The 23,365-nt window shown below is 48.0% G+C and overlaps 6 protein-coding genes across 6 annotated transcripts; 2 read left to right on the forward strand and 4 right to left on the reverse strand.

Moving 5' to 3' along the window:
• Positions 1–2,474: 2,474 nt before the first annotated feature.
• N7473_011155 (uncharacterized protein) lies at positions 2,475–3,277 on the forward strand (the record flags this gene model as incomplete). Its single annotated transcript, XM_057157094.1, has 2 exons — positions 2,475–2,563; positions 2,614–3,277. The coding sequence occupies 2 exons, from the start codon at positions 2,475–2,477 to the stop codon at positions 3,275–3,277; spliced, it is 753 nt and encodes a 250-aa protein (XP_057004216.1).
• A 138-nt stretch (positions 3,278–3,415) lies between these two features.
• Positions 3,416–4,460, reverse strand: N7473_011156 (uncharacterized protein; the record flags this gene model as incomplete). The annotated part of the gene is made up of 2 exons (XM_057157095.1): positions 3,416–4,019; positions 4,066–4,460. The coding sequence occupies 2 exons, from the start codon at positions 4,458–4,460 to the stop codon at positions 3,449–3,451; spliced, it is 966 nt and encodes a 321-aa protein (XP_057004217.1). The 3' UTR covers positions 3,416–3,448.
• A 3,132-nt stretch (positions 4,461–7,592) lies between these two features.
• N7473_011157 (uncharacterized protein) lies at positions 7,593–7,877 on the forward strand (the record flags this gene model as incomplete). Its single annotated transcript, XM_057157096.1, has 1 exon — positions 7,593–7,877. One exon carries the CDS (start codon positions 7,593–7,595, stop codon positions 7,875–7,877), a length of 285 nt encoding a protein of 94 aa, XP_057004218.1.
• A 1,651-nt stretch (positions 7,878–9,528) lies between these two features.
• N7473_011158 (DNA/RNA-binding domain E.t1.c1-type) lies at positions 9,529–11,877 on the reverse strand (the record flags this gene model as incomplete). The annotated part of the gene is made up of 2 exons (XM_057157097.1): positions 9,529–9,678; positions 9,766–11,877. The coding sequence occupies 2 exons, from the start codon at positions 11,875–11,877 to the stop codon at positions 9,529–9,531; spliced, it is 2,262 nt and encodes a 753-aa protein (XP_057004219.1).
• Positions 11,878–16,550: 4,673 nt separating this feature from the next.
• N7473_011159 (uncharacterized protein) lies at positions 16,551–16,967 on the reverse strand (the record flags this gene model as incomplete). The annotated part of the gene is made up of 1 exon (XM_057157098.1): positions 16,551–16,967. The coding sequence occupies one exon, from the start codon at positions 16,965–16,967 to the stop codon at positions 16,551–16,553; it is 417 nt and encodes a 138-aa protein (XP_057004220.1).
• Positions 16,968–22,063: 5,096 nt separating this feature from the next.
• Positions 22,064–22,814, reverse strand: N7473_011160 (bZIP transcription factor; the record flags this gene model as incomplete). Its single annotated transcript, XM_057157099.1, has 2 exons — positions 22,064–22,614; positions 22,682–22,814. The coding sequence occupies 2 exons, from the start codon at positions 22,812–22,814 to the stop codon at positions 22,064–22,066; spliced, it is 684 nt and encodes a 227-aa protein (XP_057004221.1).
• Between the last annotated feature and the right edge of the window lie 551 nt (positions 22,815–23,365).

Below are 23,365 nucleotides of genomic sequence, written 5' to 3' on the forward strand. Positions count from 1 at the left end.
TGCCAAGTGCCTAATCTTCGGGCCAAAGTATCATCACGTGATGATATAAGGCGGGACTTCTTCCTGCCCCTCATCTGCCCACTCGCCGATTTCCCAGCGCTTTACAGTAACTGCTGCCTGACTCGAAAGTGATACGGCCCAAATGAGTGTGGTCATCATCCCCGACTGAAAATTTTTGTCACTTGAGAGAATAACTTGAAAGCAACGTCGTTGGTGATGATCGTTAATTTCTCATCGGATTAACCGGCGACGTAAGTAATGCGTGCTTCCTTCTCGTCTTGTGTTCTTGTAATGGAATCTAATACTGGAAAGCGTTTACTTTGGCAAGTTCGCCGTTTCTACCAGAAAAGCGCACAGAGAGACCGATACTATGGATAAGGCAGCCAAAAAAGTTCGCACCGAAAGCTCAACAGACAGCGGCGTTCTCGAAGAATGCAAGAAAGAAGTGAGGATTATCGGTCATCAAGTGACCACCTAAGAAAAGTGCTAACTACTCCAGGTACAATGTGACTTATGCGATCGAATAAACTGGACAACACCATCAAAAGGTGTTCAGACTACCCCTCCCTTGAGAACGGTTGCAATTGTCGTGGATCTTGTTCAGAACAGAGGCGCAATACGGATTTTCGAGAAAGAAAGCGGGGAATATGTTGACGGAGTTGGTACTGAGGAGGAAGGCTTCCGGATCATCATACCATGGCGAGACACTTGGCGCTTCAGAGCATCGGGCGTCGTTGAAGTGGGATATATAACAGCGAAGGATGGAGATTAATTTGGCGGCTGGTCCCACGTTGCCAAGGGACGGTGTAAGATCAATCGGTCCGTCAGCTCGTTACTGACTGGAATTGTGACAAAGGAAGTTGTGTTCACTCCGTATGTGTCTGTGAGCCATATTACGCCAGATATCTGACCTGATTCTATGATATCTCGAATATCTTGCAAGTTGAGCTCGTAGACATCTCCAGTCAAAGGGACTTCAGTTCCAGTTAGCCAGTTAAAATCCACTTTGTGCTGAGGCCATACCTGTGTCATGCTGTTTCTCGGGCTGAAAAGCAGACAAGTCCGGAGATGGGGCTACTGGAGGTCCTTCACCATGTTAGCCCACTGCATAGCCCATGGGATTAGAAGCCATACTAAAGGTCCTTTGACCAACTTGGTAGCTCCCTTGAACCTGCTCGTGACGCTCGGAGAGATTATGAGACACCGAGACTTGGTCAACCGTTCCACCACCGGCTGGTAAGGGAGGGCGGGAAGCGTCTGAGTAGACACCAAAACTAAAATACTGACGTGCAAGCCGTCGGAGCACAGGGTTGTCAAGGCCAGGGTGCTTTTGGATCTCATATGGAAGGTTAAGTCGTACGCTCTCCTTTGCGATAGCAATTGCTGACAGTCCCAAGCCAATAGCACAAAGAACGACCATCGACTGGCCGTTCAACTGTAGAACTTTGAGAAGGAAGTCGAGATAAGTCGACTGTCGACCAGCTCCAGCAGAGTCCTTAGGTGGGTACCCGTTCCTTAGTAATGTGGCCGCCGCTTGTATTTTTTTCTTTTCTTTTTCTTTCACACCATTCCGACGCTCAACATCTCTTGAAGTCTGGACAAGCTGCTCGAAAGCACTTGTAAGCGACAGAGGCATACTTCAGATCATTGAAGTGAAGGTTTAGTTGAAAAAGAACTTAAAGAGGGTCGATGATATGGCCTGATTACCACAAATCAAAGTAGAAAACTCGAGCTTTCGAAGACGAAAATTAATCGAAAATCAGTCGAAAATCAGTCGAAAATCAGTCGAAAGACTGCCTTATAGTAGCGCTCCCTAATAGAGGGGGTGCATGCGGCACTTTTGCGGGTTGATAAGTGACTGGCCAGCGGGTGCGGGCCCCACCACGCTTAGGAGACAGTGTTGCATGCATAGCTGCGCTCGTTATTGGTTCTTGCTCTCTACCATATCAGCCTGGGCGTGCTGAGGCCCGAAAAAGTGGGGCAGTCAGTGAACTTCTTGCCCGAACAAAAAGACCATGCAGCCTCACGCTACGTGGCCCACCAATCCCAAGGATTGTACAAGTACCCGGTCCACCCCTACATCGATGTAGCCGGCGGTCTAGATTGTGCGCGAGGCGCTAATAAAGCGCTGGCCGTGAGCCGCTCATTCGCTAATGCGTGGTGGTCACCTACACGCCGGGAGCCTCTTATTCCTGTCACAGATATGCCTGCCTTCAATCAATCACAAGTGCATAGAGGCTGGAGCCTTGACGAACAAACCACCGGAACCCCCTTTGGACGTGGTTTTGGACGGAGTTGCATAGATCGAGCGGGGAACCCTGTCTACAAGATATGGCTACGTGACTAGTATATTGCGGCTTGCCTGGATTTCCATTTAGAATAAATAAAAGGCCGCTTATATCTCAGGACTTACCACCTCAACGACTTCAGTTGGTTTTGTATCTTCAATCTCGTATCATATCGTATCCATCGAAATGGCCTCCGTCTCAGTCATCAAACAAGCTGTTGTGCCTGGCTTGCATGTCGCCCCGACTGAGGCTGATCTGAAGCAGTCATCCGTCCTGTATGTTCTGCTACCCGTTTAAAAATTAGCCCTACTAAGAATAACTCCAGGTACAACCAGCTTCCATCTGACGAAGCACAACCACCGCTTCTTCACAATCATTCGCAAGAAATTCGAGAGATTTTGATTCGCCACAATGTCCAGGCCAGAATCGGCATCCATCTAATCCATGGGCATTTCCAGATTCCGAGTGATCAAGTAATGCTTGGACATTATTTTGAGAACCCCACTGGATGCTGGACAAAGCCCGTCCCTATTGAAGAAGTTGACGCCTCTAATATACACGGCCATATTTTCAAGCTTTCCAGGGACGGAGACCTGGTGGCTTATGAGTACCGGGAAGGTCCGCCGGCAGATCTTAGCGAAATTAACACTTCTTTTTTCGAGGAAGTCTTCACGTACCTCCTTGATCACAACCTGACGGACACTTTCGGGCTGCAAGCACTACACCATGGGCCGTCTTCGCCAATGATAGAGCTTGTACTTGGCAATTCTGGAACAGTGATGCTCGATGAGACCCAAGCCCAATATGGAAAGGTCTACAGAACAACTGGATGGTACGTTGGTAATGGGAGCGAGAATAAAGGCTTGGAGGATGGTGAGAAGCATGCTCAGACCACGAAGGGTACTCACAGAGTCTTCGTGGATGAAATTCCTCTTTCTCATATTGGGGAGCTGAAAGGCTTCCTCAAAAAGGAGGAAATCATTCAGTAGCTAGAATGAGCTGTCGTTTTCCGGAGTCCTTTCTGCAGCACGTCCTTGTTTTATTTGCCTTTTTCACGCAAACGTTAACCTATTAACTAAATACATTCATTTCCGGGTTACTCACTGGCCCTCATTTTCAATACTAAAACTGCTGGTATAGGCTGGAACTCTAGGGAGGTTCTAACCCCCCAAGCGATCTAAAAATGCGTCTAAATATCTAATCGAAGAATCTTGCTCATTCGCAGGCCTTTCCACATTCCCATCTTCCCAGGTGAAACCATAACGAAGAACCAATCCTGTCCGTTCCGCGATTTTCATGGCCTTTTTCTCAACATCGGAGATCTTTCCCACCTGGCTATGGAACGTATCCCAGAAAATGCCTTCCAGTCTGGAAGAATTTTCATGGTAATGCCAACCGCTTGAGTTCATAATTCCAAGCATGTTCTGAAATCCCCATAGCGACATTCCAAATGGCAAAATTTTTGCTTCGGCCCAATCAACAATCCCATTGATGCCACCTAATTTGGCATCGACGATAAGATTCATCTCACACAGGTCAGCATGAGTTAGAGCCAACGGATACGTGGGAGCAAAGATTGCAGGAAGTTCTTCGCGAAGCTTGGAGATAACGGCTGTAAATCGGGAAGGGAGCCCGTGCACAAGTATATCAAGCTTGCCTTGAAGATCTTCTAAAGACTGCTCGGAGTGATGAGCCTCCGATAGTCGGTTCAACCATGAATTGGCAAAAAATCTAGCAAGATCAGTTGTGGTCCATAGCATAGCGACATTAAATGTACCTTGAAAAATCCGATACTGTTTTCTCTTGCCATGAAGTGGAATGTAGTGTTGTTAAAGGCACTTCAATGTAGGTTATTCCGGGAACTTTCTTCATGACATAGATAGTGAGCGAAGGCGACGATCCTATGACACCTTTATTGACACAGGAGGGAACAACGTTGCCGAAAATCTTCCGAGCGAGACCCAGCTTTTCTGTATCTAAGAGTGACTCGGGAACACGGAATTGTACCAGAAGCCCCCTAGCTGCTACAGTGTAACTGAACGCTCCCTGAAGCCGAACTGGCTCCACGGCTTCACCCGTAATTTCAACAGCGATTTGGTCACATTGCTCCCGCGTGACGGTGCGGCCAGAAAAAAAGCGATTAATTGTATCCTCAAGCGAATAATAAGACATTCCGACAGGAATGGAAATTTCCTAATAAAATGTGTCAAGAAGTTGGTTGGGGGGAAAAAGCAGGGAGGCAATACTTGGGCCTTAAATAGCGTAGCGGTCAAGTTTGCAAGAGGGTAAGTGCATGGAAGTTAATTACGCATCAGTCACGGTGGACAAACGTACTGACCAATGGCATCGGTAGGATATCATTCACGTGACTAGTTGGCTTAGTCCAGAACCTTTCGAAACTTTGAATGACCGGATAGACTGTCACATAAAAATGGGGCATAATACCGCTAGACCAAAAATGCACCATGGGCAACATTCTTAGTCTAGACGGTCATTTATTGTTCCGACAGAACCGTAATCGATCACGTGGCGCTTAACGATCAGGTCGGGCACTGTGGGGTATACTTTATGCTTCGCGGTTAAAGAAGTTTGCGGTTCCGAATAGCCACGCTTGAACCTCGGTCCTGAAGCAAAGGATATGTGATGCTAGCTACTTAGCCACTATCCGTGCCCTTCGCTACGCTGCGACCAACCCATACGCGGATATGGAGGTTCCAAGCCGAAGAAGAATAAATAGAGTACACATCATAACCCACTAAACAGCACCCATTATTCAGGCTAGAGTCTTAGCAGTGGGGGCCTCCACTTAAAAGATGAATCCCATGGCCAAAATATATATTTCTCCGTATACATGATCAAGACTCCCGAAGTCCGCTCCCAGTCGCGAAGCTCGGAACGGATCTGAAGTTGCAGACGTCCTGATATTCTCACACTCCGCGATAACTCAGCGTGGCTCCTACGCTATATACGTCCTCAGACAATTGAAATCCTCAACTTGGCGTCACTTTTTTAACCCCTGTCCTTCTCCAACTATTCTGAGGAATTTTCCTAACTATTTGCATCTCGCACAATCACTTCGTTCCAGTCTCTCCTCCAACCCTTTTTCATGGGAACATCTCATCATACATCCTGTTCTGAGCTCCCAAGCTCTTATATAGACTAACTCCATTCATTCAAAAGGGGACGCATACGTAATTTGAGTGACCTGGGTTGCTTTCATAATCCTCTAACTATCTCTTCAGAGTATCCACTGTTGCTGCTGTTCCATCAGGGGTTGCTAAGCCCAGGTTTGCAGCCATAGCAACCAGGCCTTAGAGGCCTCGATTCGCCAGTTACTATGCAGCCTACCGTAATATGTAGGTTTCTAGCTATGATTTACCCGAGGAAAGAATGCTCGGTTGAGGGGTGTTGCAAACGAAGGGGTCTAGATATAGGATGGAATTCGAAGCTTTCAGCTGCAGGGGTCGCATCCCGTTTGACTCGTACGCGAGATTGCAACTAACTACTTAGTTAGGGGGTGTATACCACTCTTCTACCTAAATGATAGCCCGTGCCCTGCGACAATTACTCAACATATCAGCCATAAGACCTCCACAGAAGACTCGAATCATCAGGGTCTCTTGTCAAAAGGGCAGAACGAGTGATCGGGTCGGCCGGAAACTACGTTAGCTATTTGCTATAAAAATAATGCTCAACAGAGTTTTTACCATCAGCTCTTGATTGTGCCCCAGACTCAGTCTTCAATACCTTCAATTATTGGGACTGTGATATCGACCAATGTCAGCCCCACAAAACATCGTCGAACGGCGAATCGATAGTTCATGAGTTCTAAACATATTTTGCCCCTATGTAATCATTATTGATGAAACGTAAATGCGCGATAACCGCTCCCATAACTTGTATTTACTGTCAGATAGAATCTCTGGGAACCAGTTAATGCTAGATAGATCTTATAAGAGGTTCTCAATTGGATGTTGAAACTGAGCAGGCCAATCTGTCACGTTAGTCGCGTAGAGTCTCGCGTAAAATGACTGGAGTATGTGTTGACGCTAGACTGTGGCACAGTTTTGGTAATGGTTGACCGCGCCGATCATCAAAGACAGTGTCGATAGATAAGTTCCATAGTGTAAAGGTTGGATTTTATCGTGTGTCATGGGAAATGTTGGCTAGCTCTCCTTGTACCATACACCTGCAGAATTTGACACCTCTCATACCCGGTTGTTCCGCTTGAATGGGGTGCTCAGGACGTGTCCGTCTAATCCCATTTTCCCTACCGTATGGCCGCCTCGGCTCCACTTCCCGGCATTCAGCCTCAGTGAAATAGGGGTAGTTTTGCGGTATTCTTGCTTCCGCGACAAAAATACCACTAATGCAGTCAATGACTCGCCATCACACTTCCAGTTCATACCCATGTCGTTGGTCGATTTGGGGGGAACATAACAAAACGTTGGGGAGGACCCAGCGGAAATCGCCGGAAAAAGTAGCGTATGCTCCGTAGAGCCACACAGGAATACAACTGGCGTCTGCCTGCGTGATGCCCGCAGACCTGCATGGTGGAAGACCCTGTGCTTTCGCGCTTGCACAATGATGCGCTCACGCCGTTCAGGCTATTCAGGTACAAATATGCCGTGAAATATCTCAGTGCCGCCATTGGAATCAAGATAGTCTGGCTCATCCCGAAACCAGCCCTCGCCAACCTGAATCATGTTGGAATTAGAAGCCGAGTCCAGCAGAGCAGAGTCCGGCAGAGCATAATCATTTTAGATCGATGTGGGATTGGCAAACTTCCCTAACTCAGGGACAACATTAGAGTCACTCAAGGCCATTTCAGGCCATCCACACAATCAAGTAGATTGCACAGGAGACAGAATTGTTCTGCGTCCCTGGTGATATGATTAAACGGAGGGTGACGAAGGCGATGGCTTCCGTGAGAGTAGGCATATATATATATATATATATATCCTACAGGGAAATTAAACCACTTGTTTGTTGGACATCATCACAAGTTTTACTTATGTTTTGAGTTCCTGGGAATCCAGATGATCATGGATTCCGAGCGAATTGCTTGGCCTGTTGATTTATTCAAAGACTGTCCCCAGCCGCCCTATCTAAGCAGCTATGCAGCGTTCGACTATAAGTGTAGATACCCCCGTCCTCGCTTTCAGAAAACAAGCCGTTCCTAGCACGAATAACATCCTCTGTCCGCTCGAGTTAGTTACATCCCCCTCGTAGTCTTGGTGACCGTTCTGTTTCTATCCACCTGTTGAACCTTTCCTGGACCTCCCCTGCTTCGACATACCATAAATGACTCTGCTTCGCTATGTGCATTTGAGTACCGCGGACGGCACTGCCCCGAATTGTGCTAGCTGTCTAGTCCTCAAAATTATCTTGGCTGCTTCTACTACCATCTCCCTAGTTGTAGATAATGAGCTTGATGCCAATGCATGGAGCCTTATTTGCCCACATTCAATGACGTTCTTCCATCCAATTCCGGCATTCGAGCAGGATGTGTCGTACCCTCTGTGGTTCATGGCCACACTGATCTTGGTCTGTATCGGCCTCATGGATGGCGTGAAGGCAGGCCCGTAGGCCGATCTTGCCTGTACGCATCTGTGTGGTTGCAGGGCTGATTGCTCCATCTGCCCCAACGTGTGTTCGAGAATCGCTTTCACCGGTCGCACTCCAAGCATAAGGATCTCTCTGCCGTGTTTGCATTTCTCCCAAGTCACGTCCCACTCCTTTCTCATCGCTCAGCAATGGTATTCTTGGCGGTTGCTGTGAGCGTTCGCAGGGAAGGTGGCGGTTCGGCGTTCGCTCTTGCGTTCGGACCAGCCTCTTTACCAGTCACTCCATGATATATTATCTGCTGTTGCAACGACTATCCAACATGAGGATTATAATGGGAAGAAGAATTGATTCTCATATATCACCCCACAGGTCGGGTGCAAGACTTGTAGAAGCACACGCGGCGGGCGACCGTTATGCCTTAGCGATGGCTCAGTGGACGTGACCCAGCAAGGCGTCGTTTGTGGAGGGTAACGAGTCAGGACAAGTTCGGCGCGCTAGATGCTAGATACAAGGGTGGGCCGAGTGAAGAGAGAGAGAAAGTTATCGAGTTGCTCTCCGAATTTGTGATTAACCCTATCCCTCCTCTTCTTCGTCCGCTTCTCAATTCGCGACGAATGTCGACATTTCATGTTAACGGATGGATTGGCCTACTTGAATAGCCTCAATATTTGAGACTGGTTCATGCAGTACACTGTATGATTGTGGAGATTTTGAAAAATTTCCATGAGTTCTGGTGATGGCTTGCGGGTGTTAAGATTTATCAGTCTGAACCGCAAGATGCCAGACCACCGCCGTTTCCAATGAGGAGCTTCACTGTCTGAAGATGGCCTCCCCGGACAGCACCATCGGGTGGAAGAAGCGTGTTCTGAGAGTATCTATTTTGGTTGGCTCTAAAGCGAGAAGTAGAGACAAAGCATCATCATCGCCTCTGGTCGCGGCAACAGACAGAGGCGAATGTCGATGAACTAGGTCGCATCCGTCTGGAACGGCACCAGAGTCGAGGAGAAATTCCATAATTTCCAGGGCCTTGGTTGAAAGTGCCTGGCGTTGAATGATTGCAACAACTAGCGAATTGATATAGCCGCCGAAGCTACTCGCTGCAATTGCCTCTCCTTCCCAGCAAAATAACAATCCTCGTGATGTTGGCCAGGGTAGCTAGTGAAGTTATCGATCGCTTTGATGAGTTGGCGTATGTTGGGAATCTCTTTCATCAGGTCCAGTCTCCCCATGCGAATTGCATGATAAAGAGCTACTGAGCCATCCTGGTGTGAAATGGATACATGTGGGCGTAGGTCGTGGCAGAGACCCCAACACAGATAAGCGATTAAGAAGTGGTAGGTCTCAAACGCACTCAAGTGTGACGTTATTTGAAGAACGATTTCTGGCGGAAATTTGTCCATTATGAACTAAGAAGCAAAAATCCGACAGACTAAGGCTGAATGGAAGGTATGCAGTCCTCAAGATGATGACACACAGGCGAATTAAAGGCGCGGCTTGCCTTTAGGGGGAGTTACGTGAACACTTGAAACGAGGTGACACAGTGCATGCTATCTATCATTTGGTTTGGATCGCTTTTGGACCTTTCAGTCCTGACGTGACAATCCACCACTGTCTCAATCCGGAAAATATTCTTGTCTTGACATCCAAATCGGTGAACCAGAATGCCCACATATCACATCTTGTCGTGAGTCCCGTGATAAGAAAGTGAAGATCTAGCAGCGCTGCTATTGAGGCCTCCGCAAAATTCTGCAATCTTTGCGTTCCCAAGCGCGTCCGGAGTAACGTTGAACCTGCGATTCTCGTATGTTAACCAACGACGGAACTGCATGTCAAATCGATCAGCTTCATTTCTCTCCATCTCTATCAAGAACATATTCGAGCGCTAGAACCAAAGAAAAATGCGACAAACCGTTGCTATTTGCACGCCTAGCCAGAGGCATCTTTCCATGCGAGGGATGGGAATGGTATCCGGTTCAATAACGGGTCTGTCGTCCTCCGAGGGGGCTCCTTCGAAAAATTTGTCGGGGTAGTAGAGCTGGCTCCAGGATTGACCGCGGATAAGGAAATCCTCCGGTAGATGACGCGTCGGCATATCCTCCAGTGGGAAGTTTCTATCTTCGATTTCGTTGAATTTGCTGTCGGGGTCGATCTCAGATTCACGGAGAGCGTTGAGGAAAGCGTCGATAAGAGTGTTGAGGAATCTCCCGATGCTGACCCACGGGATGAATGCGTCGACTGGTTGCATGGCGAGCGGGTGGAGGGCAAGGCACCAGATGAATGATAATGAGATATGTACACTTGGGTATATACTAGGGTCACCTAGTTGGTCGAGCAAGACTGAAAGTGTGTGGAAGGCGAGAGTACTGCCGTGAAAAACCATTGGAGGGAGATGGGCGCTAGGATGTGTTGGCTGGCCCTTTTCTTTGATCTTCACTTTCGAGCCCAAGTCCAAACCCGACGTCCAATTGAGCGCAAGTTCAGAAGCACCTGCAGCCGATGCATCATTTTTATGAGCAAATTCCATCACTATATCGGCATCGACTTCGTCGTCACCGTATTGAAGGATCGACGCGAAATTACACGACATAATGTAAACTCCTGTTTGACCCTGACGACCCAGGTGCCGGGATTCTTGCCGCAAGAGTATCAAGAAGTGATTTGCCAAGGCGACGAATTGATCAGCCGGCCATTTATTGAATAGGGCACTGTGAGTAGCTATAAAAGCAGTGACCATTGTGTGCTGATTCAAATTTTGATCTTGTCCATTATACGGACCGAAGAGAAGGACCACACTCTCTCGCGCATTGGGGAAAGGACGTACACTCACTAGCGCTTTGGTGTAGTGGAAAAGCTGCAGAAGCACGTCTGGACGAGCTAATACTGCAAGATGATGTTGAATACGACCAACTTCAGGGCTGCGATCAGCGTCTTGATTGTACCAGTATCGCGAAACTCCGGCCCAAACCTCCCGGTCTCTCATGTCAGACTCTTCCACAGCCATGCGATATCGTGCTAAATCACCCAGGCACTCGATCCAAGTCTCGCTGAATGCATCGACGCTTTCAAGTAAGAGTGTCATCATCGGGTATGCGAGGTAGATGAAATTCAACATATAATCCAAAGAGCCGGGCAGCTTTTGCCGAAGCAGCTCCAAAAATGAGTGAATGCCATATCTCCACATGCGTGCAGGCATTGCATATTTGTCGGCCAATTCTTTCAACACCTGACTGGCGGACGGGTGTTGGGAGGCCAGAAAAAAATCATGGTGTTCATAAAGTAATGTTCGATGCAGGGATATCATTGCTTGCCATTGTAGGCCAGATAACTCGGCATTGGATTCAGTTTGTTGTTTGTCGACCTCGATGCATTTCTTTTCCACCATCACTAGTCCAGCATAGATCGAGCGCACCTCTTGGATCAACTGATCTTCTGTGATGTCATTGGTCTCTGGCTGCTTGTACATCGGGGGTGGATCCGACGACTGTGACCCCGATGGTGGCTCCAAGGAATGGGATGAATACGTGTCATTGAGATCATCATTGGGTTCATTTTCTGGGCTTTGTTCAGGGGATGGCCCGCCGAGATCCATTGGAACATCACCATCATTATCATCAGCATCATGATCTCTATCCCCCACCCTATGCCCGTCTTCATGCACATCATTTTCACTGTTACCGCCATTACCATTTTTTGTAGCCGTTGTTTGAGGTACCGCGGGGTCTGCATGGTATCTCCACGGTTCTGCTCGCGGCATCTCATGTCTTGTTTGATAAACAGATACTCGAGTGAACTCCGATTCAGTGAGCTGTGCTTTCGACAGTACCCCACTAGTATCATCATAGTTGGTGGGTTGATTCAAGGCAGACGTGGACCGCCCTCGATCCCGCTCTCTTAGCGTGCGTGAACTGTCTCGGCGGCGAACGTTCTTTGCACGGGCAGCGAATTTTGTGCGCGAGGATGCTTTGGACATTCGGGCACCCTGACTACTGGAGGTATCCACAGTACTATCATCGGATAGCATCCCAGTAGAGAGTGGCAGGCTGGCTGATGAGCGCAGGCGAATGGCCGTGGGCACTTCAGCCGACAACTCATCCAAGTGTGCCCGGCTTATGGGACGCCTAGGATGGCAGTTAGTTGGGAGGCCTCGCAATGCCACGGAGGTGACCTTCCTAGGAGATAGATATGGTGAGGACCTGTCTGCACCTCGCCAACCGGGTTTGGGATCCACCCGAGAGGAGCCAGATTTGACTCCGTGGGAGCCTCGCCGTCTTCGAAAGGACGGCCTGTCCATCATATGTCTCTGTGTGACTTGATTATTTTCTTGTTTCAGGACTTTGTGCAGTCGCATCGTCTGACCTGAGAAGTGACTATATTAGCTAATCGGGCTCGCCTAAACCAATTGGGTGTCCGTGCTGGCATTTAACCCTGCAGGTGGGTGTGTATTTCAATCGGAATATGACGGGAAAATCAAAAATGGTCGACTAAGCGTGGCAGTGGCGAGAAGGATGAACATAGAAAGATGCTCGGGTAGAGTCAGGTTGAATGGGAGCTAGACTGACGTTATTGTTGTTGCGATGGTTGGGCTTTCCGTCGCACATCGATGGGGTAAAATGGTGGTTAATGACCCTGGTGCGGCATCTCAGAGTTTATAAAATGATATCGATGGACATTGGAGCCTGTGGTCACCTGGGCGAAGCACCCCGGGTTGTGGGTAGGAAATTATACATATATAAGACGTTAAGAAATCCTGTGGAGAAAACAAAATACCGGTAATAACACCCTTGGCCTGACGACTCAGACGAGCTGTAATTGTCTAGGCCGCAAGGGTGTTGCCAGAGGGTCGTACCCGCTTTCCGGGTTTCTAGGCTTTAGCGCTGGTTGCCTTCTCGACCATCTTAACCCTCCACCCATAGGGTTGATTAACCGTGGATCCTACAACGGTGACCCAGGTGATAGAACTAGTGGAGGTAGCTCATCAAGGCCATTGACCCCACTCCTTGATCTTTTATAATCAATGCCATCAGTCGTAGAACCATTCTTATCCTCATTTTCGCCAGTATGCATTAAGTAAATGAGGCTAGTTGCTCCACAGCCCTCTCTAGCCTTATGATCTGAACTATACGTTGAGATTTAGCTAACTAAAATAGCGTCGCTAGCTGTCCGAGGCCACTAAATTCACTCTCTCGTTGGATGGTGTGACGGTGTCACGTAGACGGATGCGAGATTTGAAGCAATAGAAGAAGTGATTTGGGTGAGAGTTTTGGAATCTATAAAACGACGCGATGTATCCTTACTAGAGACAATACTCTTCGAGGCCTAAGAGCTCAGGCAGTAGGTAACTGGAATGACAGGGTTTAGCAACCTCTCTGGATCGTATTCTTTATTGGCTCAGTCCCAGGGTTAACTTTTAGTGCCAGTTGCCTTTTAGCGGTCCTTCGAGCAGCAGAGTTAAGTCCAAACATACTTGATATCCATCAAATGCGTCTACATTCACTAGAATATGGAAGTAAGCTAAGTCAGGGACAATCCAGCTAAGCTATCAGCCGCACTGACTCCACTACGTGCCCTCTCGGGCTTATTTTGGCATCTGCTGGTGCTCTACGGAGTACAGCCTCCGGGCTGGAGTTTCACCCGGGTTGACATAGATCACACAGGTCTAGACTAGCCGAGCAAGCTTCTGCTAGCTGTATTGGATTTCCCGTATCATATTCGAAGGGGAAACCTGCGGCAGCAATCCTGTACAAGGGCTTTATCCCTGCTAGCTTATTCAATACTTCCACGGGGGATTTCTTGTCATTCGAGCACAGAAGTACGCTTCATCGGCGAACCGGGATGTGGAGAGCGACAATCAGGGGGCTCCTCGACTACCACCTCTCGTATCCGCTCATTTGAACCAAAGGTTACCCGTTCTAACTCTGCACTTGATGGTTTGTCTATTTGCAAGGACCTTGCGGGGCGTACAAGTGATGAAAACCCCCAATGCAGCATTTGACCTATCAAGGCGCCATCCAATGATCCAATTAGGTGCCCATCTCACTAGCCAATTATCTGCGTTTTCCACTTGTCAAAATTTCCAGATGACTTATTTCGGTCAGGTAACCTATCATGGACGTATTTACGGAGCCCATACCATGTATGTATGTATCTCCACCCGCACGTTGCTCCGCCCACACTTGATCGTCCTAGTCTATCCGCAGAGAAAGAATTGAGGCTGAAGCGGATGCAATGAGAAGAACGCGATAAATTACTCAAAATACGTTCTGACAGTAGGAAAGGTCTCAAATCGTAGTGATCTTAATTCTGGACACAAAGTCTTCTTATCATAAATATGAAGCGTTCAATGTCGCCGATTATTTTCGCTTGGCCGCATCTAACATTTCCAAAAGGTTCAACTCTCGAGTTGCAGCTATCCGAAGTTCGGTGTTTGTGTTGGCGAAACGTGTATATTCTTGCGTGTATTAAATATCCCGCTCGATAGTGGCCTTCCCCCCAAAGGCCCTTGGAAGCGGCAATGCTATCAGCGAGAACTAACCACCAGACGCCTCTCAAAGATAATTCCTCCCCTCTCACCAAGCCCGGCCAGGATACAATGGAAAAGCGTATCGTAGCCATTGGGCCGCACTCATGGTAAATGGAGTGATGAAATTATGCATGGAGTCAAATATGGCTGGGCCACACGGGGCGGTCATAGAAGACTGACGGTACCAATACGTTCACTTGGTTTGCTTGTTATGAATGTCCAATTGGGAGGTTGTGACCCTTTACGATCCTATACGGCTCACCAAAATTCTGCATTACGTATGGAGATAGCAACCCACTCATTCGTACACGTATGTAAGACCAGCCCCCGATGCCTAATCATAAGACATACGCCTAGCACTACTGGGCCTGTATGTACCTGCCCAGCATGAATTCTACGCCTACTGGATCGGAAGGGCCTCCTGCAATCAACTGTCTACGCAAAGTACGCGCAACCTTTGAACCGTTGGAGCCGCCTAAAGGCCATGAAATAAGTCTCAAGGCTCTTGTCCGATGAAGTTTCACGGCTGTAGAAGGCCTTGGGGATACTATTGACAAGTTGAATTGGAATGACAACGTTCCCATCCATCAAATACTAAAGTAAACTTTGTTGCCTCGATGTATAGAAACCTCGTCACAGAACTTAATCGCGCTCGACTTTTGTTCAAGATTGGGATTTTGATGATGGTCAAAGGTATTCCAGGCCTGCGAGCAATGCGATTGATCATTGGGCGAGCCGTGCCTGCCTGGATTGAGCTATGACCACCTAGATCACCGGTGAGTCATTCTCACATGGAACTCTCGATAGCAATATGTGGCAAGCACTGCTAACTCATTAAAAAAATTGAATATATATTCCGACGTGGTGAGCGGTGTAATACGAGAACTGTCGTACAGGCCTCTTGGCCCAAAAATATATCTGGACTTTCAAGCCCCACACTCCTAAATTATGACTCGCGATGAAGCATGACAGTAAGTTGATTTCTGGTAATCTGACACGTCATTTCCGTGCGCTGCTGCCTCTACCCGATGCCTTCCTTACCGCCCTTTCTTTGAATGGTATACCCACATAGGTCGGCTCCTAAGCATAACAGGATATCTCACTAGATAAACAAAGGTTTTCTAGTTCCAGCAACCTCTCTGTAGCTATTGTTAGCGTCCTTCTTGCTCGTTTCCTGTACTTCCAAGCCCTTATGATTCAACCAAAAACTGCTGGACCGTTCCGAAGACTTCCAGGCCGCCGCATGCACGAGAAATGTGCCTCCTCTGACTGGCTCTTCCATATGGTTCTCATTCTCAAGGCGCTATAAATCTTGGTATTGTAACTGAACCCCTAATTTAACCCTCAATGACCCGGCTGGGGATTCTCGAATATACCGGAACTCGGAGTTTTCCAGCAGAGATTCAATGAAAGGCTAGACGAAATTCTCCGACACAATACTTCATTAGGCCTAGCGTAGAGCAGAATGCTTGTTTATCTGTTTCCGAATGAAAGCAACCTGCTTCCTTTATCAGATTCGTCAACAACCGTGAATCTACCGGAGCTCGTACCAGAGACATGGAAGGGAGAATATCCGATCGACTCGTGTAGTATCCTGTCAAGAGATTTTCCCAATAGCAGCCCCTCGTCGGCACCCAGCTAAAATACAAACTCGGGTTCCCCTTCCAGGAGTTCTGTCGAGATCGTTTACTTAACCAAGGGGAGCTAGACAACAATTTTGTGAATTCCAGCAGACTTTTCCATCTTTTATCGCAGAATCACATGAAGTACATCTCGGACTCGAGAACAAATCAAGCGCAGGGACTGGAAAATAATCCTTGGGCTATTGTATCAAAAGAAGTACGGCGGACAAGCTTCAATATCAGGAAGAAACTTCCTGTTGTTGATGCGCAGTAGCTCAACGGTGAAGTAATATGTCAGTTGTCTGAAGATCATGCGTTCCGCCTCGCCGCCGAGGATGTGGTATTGAAGATTACAGCCAGGGATGGATTGAGGATAATGGCTTCATCGAGGCTCTGTATCTTTAAGCGGCGGTTGTCGCTCGCTTGTAACAACGATGGAGAGAGGGTGCAGTTGTTGCAAGTACAGGTGAAACCGAAGAATTGTTCCAGAAACCTCTTCCTTGCGCTCGACGGGCCCCCATGATCATATGAAGTTGTGAATTCCGTTCCACTTTAGATAGGTCGGATCGCGTGAATAGTTTCCTGTTCCTTGCTGCTGTTCCAGCTGTTGTGGGCGTTCAGAATGCAGCTGTGGTTGATACGGCTCACAGTTGGGTAGACGCCGGCAACATAAGAACCAGATCCACATGGCAGAGCATTTGTCTTGACGATGCCAGTGAAAGGGTACTTGCCTGGGAAGGTGTTGGGAAGGGATAAGAACTGACGCCGTGACTCCCTTGACAGGGCCTTTAGCTGCGCCGCAAGCAGCAGCTTCAATTCTTCACGTGGCTGGTGTTGGGAAATAAGGGGCGACTTTTCGCAAAGGATGTAGGTACCGCTAGATATATCAGACGAGCCACAATGCCCTTGCTTTTTCAGTGATGTTTTTGATTTTAAAGAGCGGATATCGATTTCGCTGAGCACAATCATTCGGCGAGAACATATATTTAGAGCTTCTATAGAAGGAACTAACTGTCATTCTATTGTATTTTCCACTCGGAAAATATATGGTTATCGTATTCATAGTTTTCTCGCCAGCGATGGACTGTCTTGTAGTTGATATATGTTAGAATAGTACTCAACCTACTGACTGTCCGAAGAAAAGAAGCAAGGAACGGCTGGGGAACACCCAATCCAGGCTCTATGGATACTTGCAGGTGCTGATGTAGTACAAGCGTGAAAGTAAACATGCCTGGCACAGCGGCGGATATAGGAGCTCTTTTTCCCCTTCGCAGAAAGAGAAAAGTCATTTCCGTCGTTGCCACTGCCGTTATCAAGACTGCTCCATATGTCAAGGTTGCTCAGACCGCCCAAGACCATTGACAAAGACATCATTCCATTCCCGTAGGCGTTTTAGGGTCCCCGCGAGTACATAAAACTTGAGAGACCATTCGGCGGCCGGCTTGCAATGTTCCATTGTGTAGAGGCTGGTAGAATCTTTCTGCAACAGTTGCCAAGTGCGCTATGATGCGTGACTGTAGAAGCAGCTACATCTCAGCGTCAAGTAAGACAAGTGCCAGACGGCAGAAATACAAGCTAATGATCGTATACTGCGATTTGGTGTATTGCTGGTGGAAACATTGTTCATCTTGGCATACCTAGCTTCTCAGTGGTCTTTCATCCTGCCCTATCCGTGTCCCTACAGCACCAACAGAGGAGGCGTGCATCATCGATATGAATAAAGCGTTTGCGGGATATAGGCCCCTAGTGACCAGGGCTTCATTCTTGTCACACGGATTCGGTATTCCGAAGCTCCTGACTAAAGCCGTTCCAATGTCATAATCACGTTCTGGTGGTAGGTACGGTGAACCGCTCAACTGCGGAAAGCTTGGCTCGAATATAGATAAACCACGTGGTGAATCCATCGACTTGCTGGTTGGCCGAATGGGACTGGTTGTAACATGACTTCATCACGTAGATTTAGTAGCAACTTGACCGGGTGACTGTGCTAATCTTGAAGCCATATGCTGCTCTGCGGGATAGAAAAGCCGCAGGAGGGCTTGATGGCACAACCCCCACTAATCAGAGGGCAGCTGAAAGATTCGAAGACAAAGCGTCAATATCTGGATCGTGAATGGATAACAGGAGCATGTAATGGCCGTGACGGAATTGGAATATCACTGCTATCATGCTGTCGCTTCGGTTGGAAGGCGTAGAGCAACTTGATTATCACAGACTGAGCTCCGGATGCGGAAATTCTAGAGCCTAACCAGACCAACCGGTATACGTCGTTATCAGTTGAGGAAGCACTTGATCGACGAAATTACGGCTCGCAAGATCATTAAGCAGCACCCAAGCCTTTCCCAGAATCGGATGAGCGCAAATACGATGCTCAATACGATTCTTTGGAGTCTTCATTCTAGATTCGGCGGCGATGTCCATTTCTCGTACTGCTGTTCGTATCGCCTTGGCTGATCTACTTGCTGTTCAATTTCAATCGAACACCAACTAGCAGACAAACAAAAGGGGGTGTAGTGACACCTCAAAAGTGTGTCAGCTTGGAATTGATAATGTGGCTGAAGGTATAGAATTTCAAGTGTTGCTTCTTGGATTTGATGGAATGCCTCCAAGCCGGGATCTTTGAATAATTCTACGATCCGGCATCAAACTTCCATCGTGGTGCCTCTCTGACAGTAAGATAAGCTTGCTGCTGTTCCCACGACCGGAAGTTCTTCACTGACACAATGCATTCTGATGTATCTGAGCACTAACCTCAGTCTGACTGCGGGCTTGATGACCTTCCCGGTGTTACGCTCGGTATCCGATGATTATTTTTGACCCTTCAATGGGATCCGCAACGACGCGAGGAATCAGTGCCCTGGCAAAGTCTACCAATATATCACAGGGATGGTTTCTACGTGGCAACTCCGAATGCGACATGTTGCTCTTGATTCAACCGCTTCCGCAGTGCTGTATACTAAGCAGTGTTAAAGTCATTGAATGATGTGAGGTTTCGTTACACGTATGACGATATAGGGAGGTTGAAAATGTCTCAAAGAAAATAATTTCCTAAGTCGTTCATCTTTAAAAAATCTTTATGCCTTGGGATCGACCCCGCGTGGTGTTATTGGTCGTGGGCAGTAGGCAGGTGATATGAAAACTTGCCCTACCGTGGAAGTAGGTCGAACCGAACCCTTCGTTCGGTAAAATTAGGGTAAGGATGGAGCCCACGAGTTCGTCCAGATGGTGCTATTTTATATATCGGAGTTAGTACGGTCTGATATATGGATGTTTCTCTCTATTCACATGAGGAAATGACAATTGACATGAATAATCGGCCGGCCATGATTCAGTATTGGCTTGCGCTGTGCGGATATTGGCCTGCTTGTCAGTAATGAGCCACAAAGGGCTCGTCAAATAGCATGTGATGGCGGAGAAATCGGTCTTGTGAATTTGCTCCTCAGCGTCGACAACTCTCGGTGGACAACACTCCAGGGGGCAGTACGGTACCGATGCGACACGATGGTTCAGACCTTGCGACAAAATGGGGATTTTGAAAGAATGAAAAATACCCCCAGTTGCTTATGGGCGGCTCCCAATCCATTTTGCTACCTACGGGGCCTGGCTTTAGGACGATGCAGCTCCTATGGAATTTCCATTCAGGTCCGAGATTGGGAAGGGTGGAACATAATGCATACCGCCCCAACACGCAGAATAGAAACTCAAGAGCGCGAGAAGGCTCTCAAAGACATCACAAAGTGCTCGTCGACAATGGCTGCGATTATACCGCTCGAAGCAGTGCAGGAGAAACCCAGTACGAATACGCAAAGTGGTTACTGGCACCACCACAGGCGTTTGGTTCCGGCCACTTCAAGAGGTCACGCGTACTAATAATGCGACGAACCCGAGATTTGAACATGTGGAACATGCAGCATCGGAGCCAATAAGATACATTCTCGGAGGAAGCTACGGTCATCCAATTGTGATCTACGACAATGCATCACGAGGTGACTCCTACATTATTACTTCCGGGAAAAACCAACAATCTTCCTTCAGGCCACCCAGTCAGCCTACCGGGCGATGCCAGCAAAGGGAAGAATCCTCGGGAAATAGTGGATACAACCCCAGAAAACGCCCACGCCAAATCCATAGTTCCTCCCTTCGTGAGGACCGCTTGTCGTGAGCGATGTATCTCATAATTCTTGAACTTAGGACTTGTTGATGTGTACCTTGGCTATATGTTCGATTTGACCGGCACCGGAGAGATCATTTAGTTTTCGAACTGTCTCGTGTAGGGAACTGTCTCGTGTAGGACATCTTGTTTCTCTCGTGTGATTGCACCCTTTTTTCTATTTGCCTGTTTAGCAAATTTCCTGAATGATTCATTTGGCTCTTCCCGCTCGCATTTTCTATATCCCCCGCTTAAAAGAACCGCGAAGAGAAATCATTCGGTGCTAAGTTCGCATTTCCCCCGCTAAGTCACAGATTGATAGGGTGGCAAGACAGAAACGAGTCCGGAATTTCGGGTAGCCGAGTGGAAAGTCCTTGTTGGAGATAGAAAACTTCTTGCGTGCTTTGTGTAAATTAGGAGCATCATCTTCAGTAGGATTTCGCTTACGCGTACGGTTCGCTCAGCAACCAATGGCAATGGCTGCCATCATTTAGAAGAGTTCATTATGGGAGGGGTATATAATACGCAGAATGTTTATCTTCGGCTCAGGTTTTTCGGTAGGCCCGAAGAGGAATTCCTTGCTTCTAGAGCATCAGACGATATATCGTATTTCACTTCAACCATCTCTATCGCTATCACCATTTGTCTGAATATAAACTTCCTTTTGGGGAGCTTGTGATTGTATAAGCACCCATTTCACAAAGGCTTTTCAAGCTTTTTCGTTCGCGGAGGCTATGGCAAGAGGCGCTAGAATAGAAAGAGCAGGACTGGAGGGCGAAAAGGGCCTTGTAGGTTATAGCTCGATTATACTGCTTTTCTTGCTGCCAATTTGCCATTCCTTCGAGACCTCACATGAATTCCTCGACACGCTCACTAGATGTCACCTTGGAGGCACTTTCCTCCCTTTCACTCAGAGGCGAGAGGAACAAACTGGAAACTCTCATACATGACTGTTTCCTCCCAAACATACGAAGCGGCCGACGTATATCTGAATTATCAGCAGATGGCCCATTTCTCCAGGAGGCAAGAGAGATCAGGGGGAGGGTAGGCTGGGATAGGTTTACTAAACTAAATTACTTTACATTGCGGGATATTGAACTGTGCAGCTAGTCTGTTGTTCAACTCAAGTGACTGGGACCATCATTCATGGGTCGAGATGACTGGAAAGTTACCCATATTGACAAGGCTTGAACGAACTTTATGTCTTCTGCTTCATTGCGATTGGAGACAGCGGACGAGAGGGGATCTAAAAACTCAAATCGGCTTGCCGGGACCAATGGGCGAGAAAACATGTCACAGTTTTTGATCGAAAGAAATAAACGCTTGGAGACTTTGTGAACGTCCAAGTGGTTGACCCGAAATACACACGAATGCCTCTCGATGGGCATAGAGTGGTTGCTATGGCGAAGGCGAACCAGAAGCTTACCGACTGATTCAAATTGGCGGCACACAAACACTTGCCACTCGGGAAGCTAATTAAATAGCTGCTCGGGGGGGGGGGGGGGAAGGTGGACAATGTGTGTACATTATGTACCTGGGATTTTGCTTGGGGTTAGCCCCAGAACGCTCGAGTTGGACGAGAGTCATCTCACTAGATAACAGAAGCCATTGGGTAGCAGGTCTCCAGCTTTCGAATACCAAAGCATATAGTTAGAGTATTCGCAGATCATCTGTGGAAATTATGATCTCATTTGCCCGTAACAGAGGATACAGAGACAAAGCTGCACAATGATAATATTCTTGGCTATGGGCAGAACCATGTGCATGACTGTAACAAAACGAGTGCACCTGTGTGCAGAAACAACAGAAGAGTTTCGCTTTCTCATTTTCCGGTCGAAGAAAATTGCATTGCTCCAAGATGAAAATAAAGAAGAGAAAAAAAGAGTGCTTGCTATTGAGATCCCTGCAATTGGAACTAGTAAGAGGATTGTACCAGAAGGCTTTGTTCTGCGTGCTGTTGCGGCACTAGGTCGATGCCTGCCATTGTTGCGTAGCTCCTGCCGAATGGACTCATGTCCTCGTCGTATGGCTTGCGGTACATTCCCTGGGCGCTCACTATGGGACCTAGGCTAGCAACTGGCTCGTCATATTCGGTGAACGAAATATTGCTGTAATACACCGGCATTTGCCGGTAGGGCCGATGGCCGTCGTAGGATGGTAGTGGTAGGCAGGAGAAGACTGGTGGCGGCGAGGCGGATAGTTGGCGGGTACATTGTTGTCCGAACATACCGCGCTCATCTTGTGTGGTGTTGTTGTAATACTCGTAAGAGGCTGGGCGCTCGCTTGTTGAGGCCTGTACTGAGTGCGCTTTGTTCTCGGTGGCTTTGTTGGCTCGTTGTTGTTTCGAGCGAGCCTTTTTAGGCGCAGCCTTGGGACGTGCCACCGGCTCAGCGTGTGAGGCTTCTGGGGAGGCAGAAGATGCTGCACGGCGCTCTAGATCCTCCAGTCTTCGCTTCAGCTTCTTGCCTGTGGGTGGGTGCGGTTAGTAGGATGAATACCGGGTGGTTTGGGGACTCGCGATGGGAATACTAACGGTAGTTTCGTTGCGCAATGCGGTTTTGAATGCGCCGACGCTCCGCAAGATCGGGGATCTTGGTCCAATCCTCATTTGGGTTTGCGTTGGGACTGAAAGCGCTGCTGTTCCTATGACTAAGGGAACGATGCATTGTGGGCAAGCAGTAGCTGTAGTGGTAATAGTGTATAGTATAGATCTGTTTGGCGATGTGGGGAAGCAGAACCTATCCGAAGAGATGAAATAATTGTATGTAAAGTATACTGTATGAGAGGTGTAGAGTTATAGAAGTCAAACCGAAGGGTATGGGAAGAGGCCAGACAGGAAGGGGGGCGTTTAGATTCGTTATGTAGCATCGGGGCTTCGGTGTACAGGAGTTAGTTGTGCACTAGGCAGAATAGGGCAGATACGAATTATGATTCATCCCTACACAGCCACATCACACAAACAGAATAAAATGAGCGTTACGCGCATAGGCGGGCAGCTATGGATCCGGGCTGCCGTTCAGCCTCGACTGGGTCCTATACGTCTTGGACCAACCTCCTCCACCCCCCGACCTGGGCCATGTTATTCGATTCCCACAAGGCTGCACGGGGCGCATCATTTTTGAGATGGCCCTCTCGACTTTGCCACCCATCCTAAACCCGAGCCAGGCAGTGGGGTTTGTCGGGGCTGTTTTGAATGCCAATCTGTGACTCCTCATCT

This window comes from Penicillium subrubescens, assembly GCF_028828155.1.
Source record: "Penicillium subrubescens strain IBT 31985 chromosome Unknown utg000009l_segment0_segment0, whole genome shotgun sequence".
Taxonomy (NCBI): Eukaryota; Fungi; Ascomycota; class Eurotiomycetes; order Eurotiales; family Aspergillaceae; genus Penicillium; species Penicillium subrubescens.